The sequence below is a fragment of the Eupeodes corollae genome, chromosome 2 (assembly GCF_945859685.1).
Source record: "Eupeodes corollae chromosome 2, idEupCoro1.1, whole genome shotgun sequence".
NCBI lineage: Eukaryota > Metazoa > Arthropoda > Insecta > Diptera > Syrphidae > Eupeodes > Eupeodes corollae.
The window spans coordinates 71,001,916-71,018,486 of record NC_079148.1 but is presented as its reverse complement, the minus strand read 5'-3'; the positions used below and the strand labels follow the sequence as shown (position 1 = coordinate 71,018,486).

At 32.4% G+C, this 16,571-nt stretch overlaps 1 protein-coding gene across 1 annotated transcript in view; it reads left to right on the top strand.

The window, feature by feature from the left end:
* The window catches only part of LOC129945652 (acetylcholine receptor subunit alpha-like), a 170,175-nt gene that overhangs the window by 87,414 nt on the left and 66,190 nt on the right, over window positions 1-16,571 (top strand). The window contains exon 4 of the mRNA XM_056055495.1: window positions 14,930-15,045. Coding sequence (XP_055911470.1) covers window positions 14,930-15,045 — 116 coding nt within the window. The remainder of the gene's footprint in view (window positions 1-14,929; window positions 15,046-16,571) is intronic.

Below are 16,571 nucleotides of genomic sequence, written 5' to 3'. Positions count from 1 at the left end.
TTATTAATTACACATGATGATTCTTGCTTAAAAAACAATTTTTTCGTTTACACACCGTTATGTGGTATTTAATTTTAAGATTTCTGATAAACTATGCAGCACTGCGATTTATTAAGTCATCGGAAAGTCCTGACTGAATCGAAATTTCAAACATTCAAAACTGAATTGAGTATCCGTTTGATCGTCGGTCTACGTGGGATCAAGATATTCTCTCCTTTGAATTTTCCCTTAACCGTTGTTGCCTTAGTGATGTTATTCATAGCCAGTCTTGTTCCATTACACTGTCAAGATTGGTTACTGTTACGCAGCATGACTTTTTTTTTCAATGTCTAACAATTTCGACTTGTTTCACAAATACTACTTAGGTAAATAATTTGAAGAGTCTGACGAAAATCATCTGGCAACGTAATGATGGGCCCACGAAAATTATTTTGGAAGTCAGGAAGATCTTTCAACGTTTTGCTAATGCATCCAATGGCCTATTGTGCATTCATCCCAAACAATCAATTTGCATAAATGTACGACTTTGGCCATTGCGCTATTTTAAGCGATATTGCAAATTGATATTTCGTTCATTTGCATATTTAATTGATTTCAAGGCAGAAGGTGCAGTTCGCCAAATTCTAGAAGAGTTGCAACTATTCCAGATGAAGCCAACGCTAGGCCAATTATGAATGTTTTTTCAGTTCTTTCAGGAGCATCAAGGAAATAAATTCCACCACTGTTCACGAAAATGTCTTGTTGTACACGATTCTTTGTTGTTGATTCAATTGTGGACATTTTTTACAAATGTTATGGCCGATCTTTCAATGTCGTACTGTTGTTCTCTTTGCAACTCTTGTTTTAATTCATCTTGCACGCAAGTCTTTTAACCGTTAAAAAAATATCATCAAATATATCAAGAACAGGCAAGTTCAGTTTAATTTGTTATTAATTAAATAAAATTTGTCTGGGGCCAAAAGATTAGGCAGTGAAAGGAAAACAAAAGTTTTACTATATTCATGTTAAAATAATATTGTTATGCACAAACGCTCTTTAGCCGAAACTTCATACGATATAGCCGATGCATGTAAAATGGGCAAAAATCATTCTGATCGAATATCAGATCTTACAATTGCTGATCTGAAATCCTTGTTTGATGAGAAACAACTGCATTTAGCAACAAAGGCTGATATTGAAGAAGTTCGCATTGATTTACAGACACTTAAATAGAAAAACTAAAGAGCTTAAAAACATGTTCATTCCCTGCTAACCAAAGTCAATTATCTAGAACAACAAATAGAAAATATCCTTAAAGATTGCAAAGCAGCTGGCACAGACGGGATTCCCGCAGAATTCTTCAAATATACTTCCACTGAATTTAAGCAAAAACTGGCTCAAGCACTCAATATCATCTTTAATTTTGCTGTACATCCCGGTTGCTTCGATGAGGCTATTATAAAGCCAATACTTAAAAAAGGTGACCGAAACGACCCAGCAAACTATAGGGGAATATCATTTCTTAATGCAAGTTTGAAGGTTTACACTTCAATACCTACTAAATAGAAGTCTTATTAACTGGGTAAATTTAAACAACAAACTGAGCAAGCATCAGTCAAGATTTCAGAAAGAGTATTCTACAGCCGATAACATTTTTATTCTTGGTTGTATAATAAGAAGTAAACTCAACCGTAATGCTTAACTGTATACCTTTTTCGTTGACTTGAAAGCTGGATTTGATACAGTTGACAGAAAAACGGTATCATCCAAGTTTGTTAAGGCACTGGAAAAATTTTATAATCAAACGACATCTAGCGTTCATAATAGATGTGGCCAATCAAAAAAGATCCAAATAAATGCAATCTCAGCCCATTTGCGTTATTTCTTGATGACTTGGTTGATTGGTTTCCTTGTGGAGTGGAGTTTGAAAGCTTAAAAATAAAAGTAATTATGTATGCTGATGACATTGTCATTTTGGCAGAGTTTCCCGCTTCACTTCAGCTTATAATCAATAAGCTATATGATTATTGTTAAAAAATGGGACTGAAAGTAAACTCTGCCAATTTTTAAATAATGGTATTCCAAAATGGTGCAGGAAAGACCGCAAGAGGAGAAAACTGGAGATATGATAGAGTAGTATTGGAAGTAGTCAAGGATTATGTTTATCTGAGAATGACTCTCACGAACATGGACGAACATCTCAAAGCCAAGGCCGATGCTGCTAGAACGGCTATTTGCCCGAACTCTGAAAGAAAATTTTCAATAATAACAACATATCAACAAACGCCCAAAATTAAGTTTTTAATGCAACTGCAAAAGCCGTTCTGTTTTATAGAGAACAGATCTGGGTTGTTCGGAAATACGAAATTGTTGAAAATTTGCTTAAGTTCTTCCTTAGAAAAGTATTTCTCCTGCATCTAAGTACGCCTAAGTACATGTATCATTTGGAAACAGGGCTTTCGACACTCTTTGTATCAACATTGAAGCTAAACGCAGACTATTCGATACAGGTGATTGATATGGACCGAAACCGATTGCCAAATATTATGTTGAGAAGTGTAATGCGTCGAAAAACTGGATTCTAGAAGGATTGGATTGATCTTGCTGCAAATTATGTTATTATTCTAGAACTTAATGGATGTACTGGTCTCCAGATGAAAAAAAAACACTGTACGAGGTTATCCAATCGATCGATTAAAATGAAAGGAACACATTCATAGAAAAGGCGAGAACATCTACGGAAGGACATTTATTCGAAACTTAATTATAACCTGAATGAACATAATGACTTTAGGCTCGATTTTTTAAGAAAAACTATTAAAACTATTTTTAAAGGAAGAGGTGAACTTCTTAACCTAAATTGTATGCCACACAGAAACGATTTGGTTTATATTTGCTCCTTATGCAATATGGGAGTGAACAAAAACATTATCCACTTCATCGGTGTATGTCCAATATTAAAGGAACTAAGGAGACTCCTTTTTTAAAAAAAGCTATGTAAGCGACAATGAAACAATAAGTTACCAAAAAATGGAGAAGATTGGTTGCTGATCCAAAAATATACCACCGAGACGATGATCTATGGAAGAAGAATCATAGATGAACGTTTTTAAAGTACCTTTTTTTTGTATTTTTGTGGCTACTAAAAGTCATGTTTTTATTTGGATTTTGTAAATTAACTTAAAGTAAGCAAATTTTCATTTTTCAGTAAAATTGAATAAAGTAATTTTGTTTCGACTAAACTTAAAGTCACAACTACTCTCCTTTTTATTGTTTGATTGAATTAAAAGTAAATTATGCTACAAGTCAATAAAAACCAATTACTTGAAAAAAAAAACTAAAAATTGCATGATTTTAAATTAAATATAAAATTAAATAATATTATCAATCGGGCAGACGACATTTTTGTCATGCCTTATTATTTATTCCTTAAACCAAAAAATGTATGTAACAAGAACCTTAAAATTATTGAATAAAAATATCTCTCTATCTGCCTGTTTATCTCTTAAACCTTCTCTGGACTTTCACAAATAAATCAAGACCAAAATTACAATAAACGTCTAAGACTTTCTTGAGTTTTAGCGAGACTAATACTCAGCAATTAATTTTTATTTATATATATAGAAGATTTGTTATAAGGAACTTTTTTAACTCATATGAAAAAAAGGAAATTTTCCAACAGAGTTTGAAGTAACTTATAACGCCCATAGTTCGACAAAGAAAAGCCTTTGTTTTTAAAAGAACAGTTTTTACAGTTTTCATTTTAATTTTTAATTCCGTCACCAAAGTATTTTATGACAACATGCGTCATTTTGTTGAAACGATGTCTACTCTAAGTGAATTCTAATAACATGATCAATACAAAAATCCCGAATCATTTGATGAACCCTTTGACAAACAAACTTAAAAAAAAGTCATGTTACAAAGTTTCAAGAGCCAAAGAGGATTGTGTTCACTCCAAAAACAAAAGCTCTGACTGTTAACATATCTGGTGAATCAGAACTAAGCCTCATCCTTGAAAATTATACATGACAAATAAATAAGTAAACTATGTTCAGCTTTATTGACAGTTCGCTTTCTTTGAGTCTTGCATTAGTTGATCCTTAACATTGTCAAAGCATTGACTCAATGATTTCAATAATTTCAATTTTTCTACAATCTCACCAAGTTTCCTTGCGCACTCACTCATTTTTCACTTTGCTTTTCCTAATCGCTATACTCGTATTTATGTAGTTATTTATAATTAAATATTATTCCACCGTAAATATTCAAAAATTCATGTTTGTTCATTCAAACATAAAAAATGCAAATATTCAAAATTCAAATGTATTGATAACTTTACAGATTCCCTCTCATTCAGCCAATTACAAATTCCGTTTTTGCTTGTTCCAATCTAAATAATTTCTAATATCAAGTCAAATCAATCAAAGAATGTCAAGCATATCAACATCGATTCGCTTATAATAATCGATTTCGTTTTTCATCTTCAACAAGCTGATTTATTAGCTTTAATTTAAATTCAATATTTGATTGCATTTATCCATAACAACGAAAAATACAAATTTCCTAGCTCTGGTTCTATTCGGAGTCAGCTTTATTGAGCTAGGAATAATATAAGTTAAGGTTCAGTGATTGCCTATCATATCTTTGATCAAAATTATCCAATAATTTGTTATTTTTCTGTTGATTTTTTTTTTTTGGTGAAAATTCCTTCAAGTCGAGTGAAAAATTTGCTTTAAGATATCAAATGTACCTATATTGGAATTTCCATCAACCAAGCCTCTATTTTCAGGGTTTGCATAGGCCCGTTTTATTGAGCTATATATGTAGTATGTACCTTTGGGAGGTTCGATGTTGGAGGCTGAAGGCTGTGTCGGTAATATGGAAAGATAGGTTTATATACAATTCTGCTAATAACCTGAGTATATATGTGTACATAAGTCAGCAGCATTTCGCTCTATTTCATCCGTTCTGCCTAAACGGAAGTTGAATTTACACATCACTTGAAAAAGGTTCTATTTCCGAGGCTCCTTCCAAAGTCAAAGAAGAAAAAAAAAAAAGAAAAAAACGGGAAGTGAAAGAATTCGACTAACAAAACTTATGGGAATCGATTCGACTTCAGCAGCCTTTGTGCCGTTCTTCTGGTTTGAGTTGGGACAGAAAATGTAAGGCCTACCTTCATTTGCTGATATGCCTTAAAGGATAGGAACATCAATAGACGGGTAAACTTCTAATAAATCTGAGATTGGGATGGATATTGTTACCGACGTAAATCGACTAAGTGTTTTTGTGTGTATATAAACATAGCAGAATTCCCCCACCGCCTCCCTCGCCTCCTTTACTTTCATTTTTCGTCCTTTTTTTTCCCTTCAGTTGACTTGTTTTATTACTCATGCCATTGTTCATGAAGGGCTTTCCGGAGTTCTGTGGGACACTTTTTGCGTATAGTATGTCACCCAACTGCGTACTCCCAAGGCAATTTACGACACTTTCCTGTGTTTTCTCCCCTCTGAATAGGTATTCCGTTGTGTAGTGTAGGGAATGCTTTGCTTTATTTCAATCTCAGATAGAAATTTGTCAATGGAATTGTGCTTGTATACTCCCTTGTACACAAGATATAATAAACTCGAATATAAATAGGTATGATGGGGCTTGTTTGGTAGTGTGTGATGTTGAAAAAGGAGGTTAACATGGCTTACGAAAATGAGAAAATGAAAAAGCAGGTCATAATTTATGTGGAAAGATTATGCAGGCCCCAACTTTAATGCCAATAAACAGCGCCTAATTAACAAAAGGAGGGAGGTTTTTGAAAAAAAAAAACTTTACTGGACATAGTGAGCTTATGAGGGAGGGAACCACTTTGCCTTATTATACATATATCTTAATATCACTTACAAAAAACAAACTTAATTGTGATTATTCTTGACCAAATTGTTCCTAATTTTTTAAATGACTAATTTAATATTTAATTCTTTTTATGGAACTTTGAAATTGTTAAATTGCCTAACTCACTAGTTCATAAAAAACTAATTTTAAAAAAGAAAAACAAAATCTGAAAATAAATACTTTATTAAACGATCTTGAAATTTTGTGCGGTAGTGTGTTTAATTTGCTGCTCTTGATTTCAAAATCTGCTTGACGACATCTTTTAATTTAATTTTTTATAGAAGAAATCGAATTCGATTTTGAAGAATGCCTTCAGTTGACCAAAACATCGTTCAATGATAAGCTTTTGCTTTAAAATGGAATTTGATGGAAGATTGTTCATAGCTACTTTTTGCATATTCAAACGGTGTTATTCCATACCTTACATCTCCAAGCTTAACAACATTAATAATTGTTCTTCATTATGGGTTCCAGAAAACTGTTTCTATAAATCCTAGAACCGTGAACTACGGCTGTCCATCGGCAGTCAAGACTCGTAAAATATTCTCTTGCATTACATGTTGTTTAGTACCCGTATAATGATGGTGAGTGCGTATGACAGTGCTCTTGGGTTCGATCTTTACCTGTGTCACCTCAAGTTTTTTTTATCACATGGGTACCTACTGCCATTTACGATAATTTGACAAATCCTCCAAAAATAGTTTTTGTAATGGAAATTGTTTTCTCAATTTAGCCATTCGAAATCAGCTTCAAATTGTAGGTCCCATCATTCCCTGACAACATTACTCGTCACAGGAGTGGTTGAAAGTTGTAAGTCACTAGGGGTAAGTTCTCAACAGATTGTTGCGCCACCTAACAATTTCACATTTCCAATGGATATTTTTCTTGACTTAATTATTGACCTTACTGAACACAGCAATTCCTTTGTTTGCTTATATAGTCATAATTTCAGAAGATCTAATTTCCAAATGCTGAAGATTTCTTTTCTAATATTGTCCAAGTAGTTTCAAAATTGTATGGAATCCTTAATAACTGTGTAAAAAAAACCTACTTTAAGGAAATCAAGAAATACAGACTTCACCTACCCTTGGTATACAAAAGAACTGCTTAAACATGCGAATCAAAAGAAAGAAGGCATGGAAAACTTACCTCAAAATTCTGTCTCTAACTTACTTCTCTTTTTATATTGAACTCCTTAATAAATTTTAGATTTTTCCTTATAAACTCTATTTAGATATATTCTTTAAAAAGGATCCTAAAAGATTTTAGAAACTTGTTAACTTAAGAAAACTTGGCTTTCCAATTAACTTCGCTTAAAAGAACCTATCATATGTTGAAACTGTTGGTTATTCCAAGAGTCTTTTATTGAAAGCCACAATTTAATATACTATTAGTCATGTTTTGTATATAGGGTCCTTGATCTTCTGTCCATGTCGAATGATGACTACTCAGCCGCTCCTGATGGTTTTCACTCGATAGTATAAACAAAAGTGTAGAAATGCTTAAGTTCATATTCAAACTTATGTTAAAAACAGGAAAATTCCCCAATATATGGAAGAAGTTATTTCTTACCCGAATATTTAAAAATGATAATAAGTCGGACATAACAAACTATAGGCCCGTTGCAAAATATCTTGTATTCCTAAACTTTTTGAACAAATTGTTTGTGAGAATAAAGCATTTTTTAGTAAAACTATATAATTTACAAAAAGCAACCCCAGATTCACGGTCAACCTATACAAATCTCCTCACATTATCAAACATAGGTTCAAACGCTTAAACACAAGGTTATGTATACACTGACTTTTCTAAAGCTTTTGGCCAACTTGGTCGCGTAATTCTTTTATTTCTTATGAGGTAAAACTTATAAATTATACCGTCGAACCATGATCGTTTTCTTTTACAAGCGACATAGATGGTTTTACATTTTGTAAATTTTAGGAAAAATAGCCTTGCTTTCAACCCATTAATTAAAATGGCAGATGATAACTTTAACTAAAAACCGAATAGAAAATGTATTTTATTATTGTATTTCACAGCAAAAACTAGGTCGCATCTTCACTTTTAGAGCTTCAATTGTACACTTTAGTTCCAACTTAATTTGTACACGACACATTAATTTTGTTGTCAATAAAGAATGTTCTACGCTTGGTTTTTAAAAACGCTGGCAAAAGATTTCAGTGATCAATAAGTTAGTCTTTATTCATACCATGGCCATGTTAGTCCCCATCTTGAATATGCTTCAGAAGTATGGACTCCCCTTTTACAAAATTCATAGAAATCGAATGATATTAATTCAATACAATTTCATCCGCTTTGTCTCAAGGGTCGTGCTTGGGATAATCTAATTAATTACATTATTTAGGAACACTGTTGTCCAGCAAGGTATGGTCTAGTATTTTAATTTGGACACCCCTTTCTTGTGAAACCATTCAAAGATTCCAACAGTTTTCTAAATATGTCATATTTTAAAGCTTAGACACAATAGTTTATTTCAGCTTAGTTTAGTTTAGGTACAAAAATTCAAAAACCCACACAATTATAGAGGATCTGATATGAACAATTTTCGGGCTTTTTTGACATAGTTTTTGAGAACTCAATTTTCGGGAGTCCATTATTACTATTTTTATATCAGTCTGCGTACTCGTAGGTGCTAGTAAATATTTTGATCTTAAAGGAGTCAACAAAACTTAAAAATTGTAGGGAGAAATATGTTTGATTCTTGAATTTAAGGAAATAGGTGAATTTAAGTACATATTTTCTCTGAAAATTAAATAAAAACAAACTAAGATAAACAAATGAGCTGGGATGAAACTTTTATGTGGCACTCACAAGCAATACGTTTCTGAATCTCTTTTCACTTCAAATCTCAAAAGATTCAAAGTTTTTATATCAATATCTATTGAAAAGTTCGCTATGTTTTTCAATTAACCATTAGTTTAACAAAAGTGTCACTTTTGCTGTTTTTGGGACATTTATATTATTGAAATTCGCGTTTAAATTTCAGTTCTAGAGCATCCAAAACAAAACAAAAAAAAGAGGTTGGGATGTGACCCACACTGATAACTTCCCACCCCCTCTGTCAACTCGTCTTGCTTAAAAGTTTTTAGGTTTTCGTGTTGGTTTAAAAAAGTTGTCAGTTAGATTATTCTTAAAAATTTTAAAATTACCAACAATATTTTTCATATATATAAACTATTTAGCTTGAAAGTCTAGTTTTGTTTAATAGATTTTTATTCAAAACAAATTTTTACCAATGAATAGATGAATGAAATTAATTTGAGAGAACCGAACTTCAATTTTTACTAATTTGCGTACTATTTTTTGTAGATTTTAAAAAAAACTACTGAATATCGAAAACAATATTTTCTGTGAAATAAAAAAAAGTTTGAAAACAATATTTTTAATTTTTGATAAGTTATTTGAGTCAAAAGTAAAATTTTACCAAGTTTTAGTTTTGTTTTTTGTTAGGTTTTTATTTTTTGTAAAAAAAACTATCAATTTTATTTTTCTAAAAATTTTACTGAATGTTGGCAACAATATTTTTTTTTAATAGAAACAATTAGCTCTAAGCCAATAACTCAAAGTTTTGAAAAGATATTTGAGTCGAAAATTAATTTTACCAACTTTTATTAATTTTTTTATTCAGGTTTATATTTTTTGTAAAAAAAACTGTTAATTCGATTGTTCCAAAAATTGTTTTTAATGTCAAAAACAATATTTCTTATAAGTTAAAATTAGTTCAAAGCCATAATCTAAATTTTTGAAAAGATATTTGAATCGAAAATCAATTTTTACTAACTTCTGTTAAATTTTCTTTTAATTTTTATTTTTTGTAAGAAACTGTCAATTCGATTTTTCTCAAAATTTTACTGAATGTTGAATACAATATTTTTTAAAAGGTAAAATTAGCTTTAAGCCAATATTTAAAATTTTTGAAAAGATATTTGAGTCGAATATCAATTTTTACTTACTTTGTAGTAATCTTTTTTTTTAGGTTTTTAGTTTTTATAAAAAAAATACTGTCAATTCATTATTTGACTCATTGGTTCGTAAGATATTTAGGTTTAACCAAAATGTTCACCTTTTTTTAAACTGATATGGTAAAAAAACCAATAACGCAATTCTTTTGAGAGCCCTTTTTGCATCTTTCTGCCTTATTATCTGTATAATAAAATTAATTTGAAGTCGATATCTCTTCTGGTTCTTGAGCTACGGACGTACGAACGTACGTAGACACGCATCTTTCTAAGAATCTTTTATATCGACTCAAGGACCTTGAAATGTCGACAATTCAATATGTCAATTTGACAAATCGGACCTATTACAATAACTTCATATGGGAAGTTAATAACGTTTTTGTCTTTGATTAATACTGAAATATGTTTTTCTTGTAGCAAGAAGCCAAATTAAAAAAAATATTAGAATGTTTTAAAAAAATGAATCGGTTAATAACTGTTGTTATTTTTTGTGTTAAAAAAAATTAAAAAAAAAACCCGTACGCGAATCGGCTTGAAACCTTAATTTCCCAGTTTGAACTCAATCGACACAAGGGTTTGAGATATAGGGGCCAGAACAGGCGGAATCAGAGGACCCACTTTTTTCGGAATTTCAAAAAGATCGAGGTCGAATTTTTTTACGAATGCAAAAATATATAAATTAGGTGGCACAACATTGCGTTGAGAACTAGGGCCTAGTCACTTACAACTCCTAACCTTTCCTGTGTACTAGTACTGTTTGAGGAGGCACTTTTCATGACAAGAATAACAAATCAAATTGATGATCTCTTATTTAATGTTTCTTTTTTAAAACCTTACTTTCATCCTTCCGCGGAAAGAATATATGGTTGTGTATACGCTTGAATAATTTTATGAAATATTGCGACATTTCTTTGAAAATTATGGTAGTGTTGGAGAATGTGTGAGAAAATTGCGTACGAATTTTGGAAAAAAAGCACTGTCAGCTCCATATGTTTGTTATCTTGTAAAAAAAAGTGAAAGAAACTGCCATCCTCATCGATGAACCAAAGCGAGAAAAGCCAAAAACAGTGAGTAAACCCGATAATATTGCTGCTTTTGCATCAACATCAATTCATCGTTCGTTCTCAACAGTTAAAAATTTCATTGAGACCAATTTTGCAAGACCTTGGTATGACGCCATACAAAGTTCAATTGGTTCAGGAGTTGAAGCCAACTGACCGTTCAATGGGTTTTCGCCTCGCTAAGATTTTGCCAAAAAATGACTTCTCAGATAAAGCTAATTTTGAACTTGGCGGGCTTAAAAAAAAACGAAAAACGAGTCACTTTTTAGTGCCATGTTGAACGAATTTTTGTTCACACATATTTTATGTAATTTTATTGCATTCCAATGAATTTAATCGAAATTAAAACAAAATTAGGGAGGATTTTCAATATAGTTATAAACATTTTTAAAGGACTTTTAGATTAGACAAATCAAAACAAAAAATGTGTTCGGTTAACGGTTTCTTGTGCCAGTTTTTGGTTTAAATCAAAAATGTTCATCGATGATTCGGGCTCTGTATTTAATCGCTTCTTTGTAGAATTCATAAAGGCGCATCCAGTTCGCATCATTCAGATAGTTCATAACCTTCTCAACTTGCAAAAAGATTTTTTCAAAGTAACCACGCCTTATCTCCGTCAGCATTATACAAACGCCTACCAAGTGTAATACATCCTTCTTCTCATGCTGATTACAGAGGGTGCAAAGTTCGATAACCTTATTACGATGGGGCCTAAATTTTAGACTTATTGGTTATCCTCTTACCAATATTAAATATGGATTCAATGATAAAATTGTTATATGCGCTGGTAGAATAGCTTGTGTCGTTGAGATTGATATGCATTTAAATAAGATTGCCTTTCCGTTGATGAGCGACCTTTTGTCAATATGCGCATATCCTTCTTTCTCATCAGTGACGGATATTACTTGGTAAAGCATCTTCTTCAATTAAACCGCATTCATACTCCAATTCAGGATCAAGCCACCGTCCGCAGCTAACGAGTTCCTATCTTTTGTAACAAGCTTTTTTGTTTGAATCGCTTACTACATTATCTTTCTCGGTTGCCTGTACTCCTCCATATTTGGTACTCTCACAATGTAGTCAACATTCAGCTTAAGGGTTGAAATAAACAGGGACGAAAGACCAGTTTCCAACTAATACATATATTTTGGGGCGTTTATCGGCACAAAGAATATTCTCCTTAAGAAAACTAGCTCATACTTCTGTACTCCCCACACCTGCGCACCATAAAACAGGATAGCTTGGGCAGTTGAATTAAACACTCTATATTTTAAGTCAGTCGCTATTAGCTTGTTATTATAGATTTTTTTCCAATTTACAAATATTTCCGATTTCGCCTTATTAAGTTTGCTTTTGAGATGTTTTACTAATTTTAAATTGAAAGTGAACTCCATTCCTAAATAAATATAAGACTTAACTATGTCTAAAGTTTTCTCACCATACTTCCACTGCTCGTCTCTCGACGTTCTGCCAGATCCTTTCTTAAGAACCAGGACTTTTGATTTTCCCGATTAACTTCTAGATTCCACACTTGTCAATATTCTTTTAACTCATTGATCATCAAATGTAGAGCAGTCGGTGACTCCGCAAGATTGACAATGTCATCGGCATACATAATCACTTTGATCCGTTTGTTAGTAAAGTTCACAAGAAAAAGGTCAAATAACAAGGGGCTTAGATCATAGCCTTGTCTCACTCCTTGGTTCGCTTCAATCCTTTCTGATTTTTCTTTTCCATTATATATGTATACCATGTTGTTTTGGTACAGTTTTCCAATAATGTTGACAAAATAAGTTGACACTCCTAGGCTAAATAGCTTGTATAGTAAAGCGTTTCTCTTGATAGAATCAAAAGCTGTTTTGAAATCGACAAAAAAGGCGAACAAATTTTTATTTTGGTCGAATTTCCACTGCACAAAAAAAACTCAACTACTTTCTGTAAAAAACAGCTCCAATGTTACCCAATTGTCAAAAATAGAACTTCATGTAATGTAATTATGAAAATAATCCTATCCCAATGTTCACTTTCTCTTAAATTAACCATCAATAAATTAACATCAATTTATTCCACGAAAATATTGACTTCTTTGATAATTAACTCATCAGAACATGTCGTGTTAAATAAAAAGGCGTCTTGTCTAACAAAAATGAAAAAATAAACTAATATCTTAATACCCAATAAAATATAGGCTTGCCTCTTATTTCATTTAATAATTGAGCAGTCCATGGAACACTCTCCACTGCAATAAATAAAAATATCGACCATTTTTGTTTACATACAAAGTTGCACAAGCACATATTATTAATCTTAGTTCATCTTATATTAATTTAAACATTCATTTAAGGATCACTTCATTCTCTTTTTGCAGGATATTCGAACATTTCCAATTTGAGTACGTGTCCTGGTAGAGATTTTTGTTGTATCTGTTGTTGTTTATTCAGCTTTCAACACCCTGCAGCGCACGTATTTTTTACAGAGAGGAAAAAACCATTTTTTTCAGTCAAATCTCCTCAAGATTTTCGTGTACACAATTTATCGCAAATTGCCAGGAAGACACGTTTCAAATTACAAGCAGAGCCCCTGCCGGGCCAATACTGATACATATAAGTCAAATGAAAAAAAAACTGAAGCTAAATTTTTTGTTATATGTAGGTTTTGATGTTTCACCAGGCATATAACCCCTCTGCTGCCCACAAGCTTAGTATCATACTTATACCTTCATATATGTACCTTACCCAAGGCAATTGCCATGCCAAGTAATAAATAAACGGAAATCGGTGCTGAATCCTCGAAGTTCCTGAGTTTTACTAGGACAACACAGTGTTTTTCACCAAATATGCAGTTTCATGCCAAAGGACTTTACTCCTTTTTTTGGCAACAGTTTCAATCGAAAAGAGAACAGAAACAACTTTTTAGCAATGATAAAAAACGGTTTCATTCGTGCATGTGCTGTCCATTTTCGAACTCGATGTGATGCAGAAAAATTGTATTCTTTTCTCGTCCTTTATGCAAATCCTTAATTTTAGAAAAGACGCAATTTACCTCGTAGCGTGTATAGGTAAGGTATATCGATCGATTGTCATCGTTGTCGTCGTCATCAGGATTATTCGCATTCACATCGACAAACGTCGGAATTGCATATCTTATGTCAAGGTGTATCTGTAGATATTGTCATCCCGAAGGATTCCTTAGATATCCTATCAGCAATTTGCCTTTACAAAATCCAATACGAGACCAATATCATCCTTTCTATAGATACTGATGGGTACTTTTAAGCTTTTTCTTTTCTTTTTTAGTTAAATAAACATTTCTTCCATTTTGTTGCTCTTTTGTTATGCTGCTAAACTTTTCCTCCTTTCTGCTGCCAACATTTTTCATGTTCATTTGACTTTTCACAAATGACGTGAACTGAACAATGAACGATTGGCCAAGGAGTCTTTCACAGGCAGGAAGAGAGCAAAATGGTCTTAGGCATTTTAAGTTAGTGCTGGGAGTGGTGTGATGTGGGAGGAAAGAAAAACTAACAACAAATTGTGTATCCTACGTTAAAAGGACCAAAAATCAGGAAAAAACGAGCCGCAATCAGTGGAACTATGTTGGAAGAAGTTGAAATCACTTTTTGGTCCTTGTTATTTTTCGTTTTCGTTTTTTTTTTTTTTGCATCAGGTTTAATGCTCCCAATTTGGAATTCCCTTCTTGTCAGCCTTGTGTAAGCTGTTGTTGTCCTTTTTGTTGTGTTGTTGTATTAGTGTCTTTTTTATTATTTGCCGAAAGGACCGATTGATTTAAGCAGTTTATTTTCAACAATTTTTTGTTTCTCCGGCGCACTGAAGGAGAAATTATTTGTTATTTTTAATGGGAGACTATATTGGTTAGGTCCAACCCGAACCGGCCCGATGGTTCTATAATATGTATGGTAATGTTCTTGTGTCTAAATAAATTACTTTTTATGTGGTTTTGTATGAGAATTTTATTTGATTTTCATGGTATTTAAATTTTTGTTGTTTGTTTGTTTTTTCTTAGGTGGACCTGAGGCATATCGATGAACTTAATGGTACAAATATAGTTGAAGTTGGTGTTGATTTATCAGAATTTTACACATCAGTCGAATGGGATATTCTGGAAGTTCCTGCTGTAAGGTGAGTTAAGTTTTTTCTTAAATTTGTTTCTTAAATTAGAATTTTCAGCATGTTTGATTCATATGATCACTTTAGTATCGTATTTGGAGAAACAAAAGTCTTGAGGCAAATACCAACGTTTCTCTGATCCCAAGGAAAAAATAATGGAGAGAATTTTAAAAAAATTTGCACAAAATATATAAAATTAAATTATTTGAAATACCCAAATAATTACTTTCATACCTTTAAACATTTATCAATGCATTTTGCTTTCGGCTTACTATGGAAACGTTACAATAAATTAGGTATTAAATTCAAGCTTACACAATCTTAAATCAATTAAGTCGAGGTTTCCTTCCTGACGCTATAACTCCAAAACGCACTTACCGATTTCCACGGTTTTGAATATTCGTTGGAAAGGTCTCCGGCTCCGTGAGGTTTATAAAAGACCAAACTCAGGTAAAATTTTAACAAAAAAGAGTGAAGTCCGTTTAGCTTCCCATAGAAAGCTATTGTAAAAGTTCCGATTTGTGGAATTGAATTTGTTTTAATTTTTTGACGTTTCAATGTTCTAAACCAAAGCTAACTTTTGGGAACCTTTTTAAGTATACCATATCTCTAGAAACGTCAGAGATATCGACTTCAAATAACGTTTGTTTTAAACATAATAAGAAAAAAAATGCAAAAACGGTTTTTAAAAAAATTTAGTGAGTGTTTTTTTTTATCATAAAGCAATTTTAAGAAAAAGTGAAAAATTTGATTGGCCCCAAATCGACTTATATAATATTCTGTATTACACATTCAGAGCAAATTTGGTATAATTTCGAAAAATCAATCATCTTTTTTTTTTTAAATCAAAAAACTGAAACAAAATATTTGTCACATAGAATATTTTGAGAACAAAAAATAATCTATAATATAAAATGTCTAGAGTACGACGTGCGAACATCGGCTGCCGCACAAGACATGCAAGCCAGCAACAAGAGTATTCACAGAACTTGGCAAGTTAGATATTGGACCAATGACGACTGTATGCCGATAATGCAATGCGTTAAAGTTCAAAAGATTAACGGTTGGATTGTGCTGCGCAAACTGGATCCATTACTTGCACCACCACTGAAACCATCGGTCGATGGAAGTGATCTAGATTCCAACCATTTTGTTCGCATGACGTCCTTTTAGCTAATATAATTCGAGAGGATCTTCGACGAAGTAACAGCAGCTTGATGATATTGTTGGCAGGCGGTTTCAAGCAGACGTTGACATTGATTCCCCGTGGAACGCCTGAAGGCATCACTTTTGTGGAATAACGTAAATACATATTCGTTAACCACTATAATGAGAGTTTAACTTCAAAATGATCAAAGGGTTGCACAATTTTTCAAACAATTATTAGCTGTTGGAAATGGAAAAGTGCCAATTGATGCGACAATTGGATTAAGAGGTTTGTAGACTCTCAATTAGCTCTTATTGAAAATGTTTTCCCAAACGTTAGTGAGAATTGTCAAAACTATGCTTGGATAAGTCAACGAGCAAAAATGATGTAC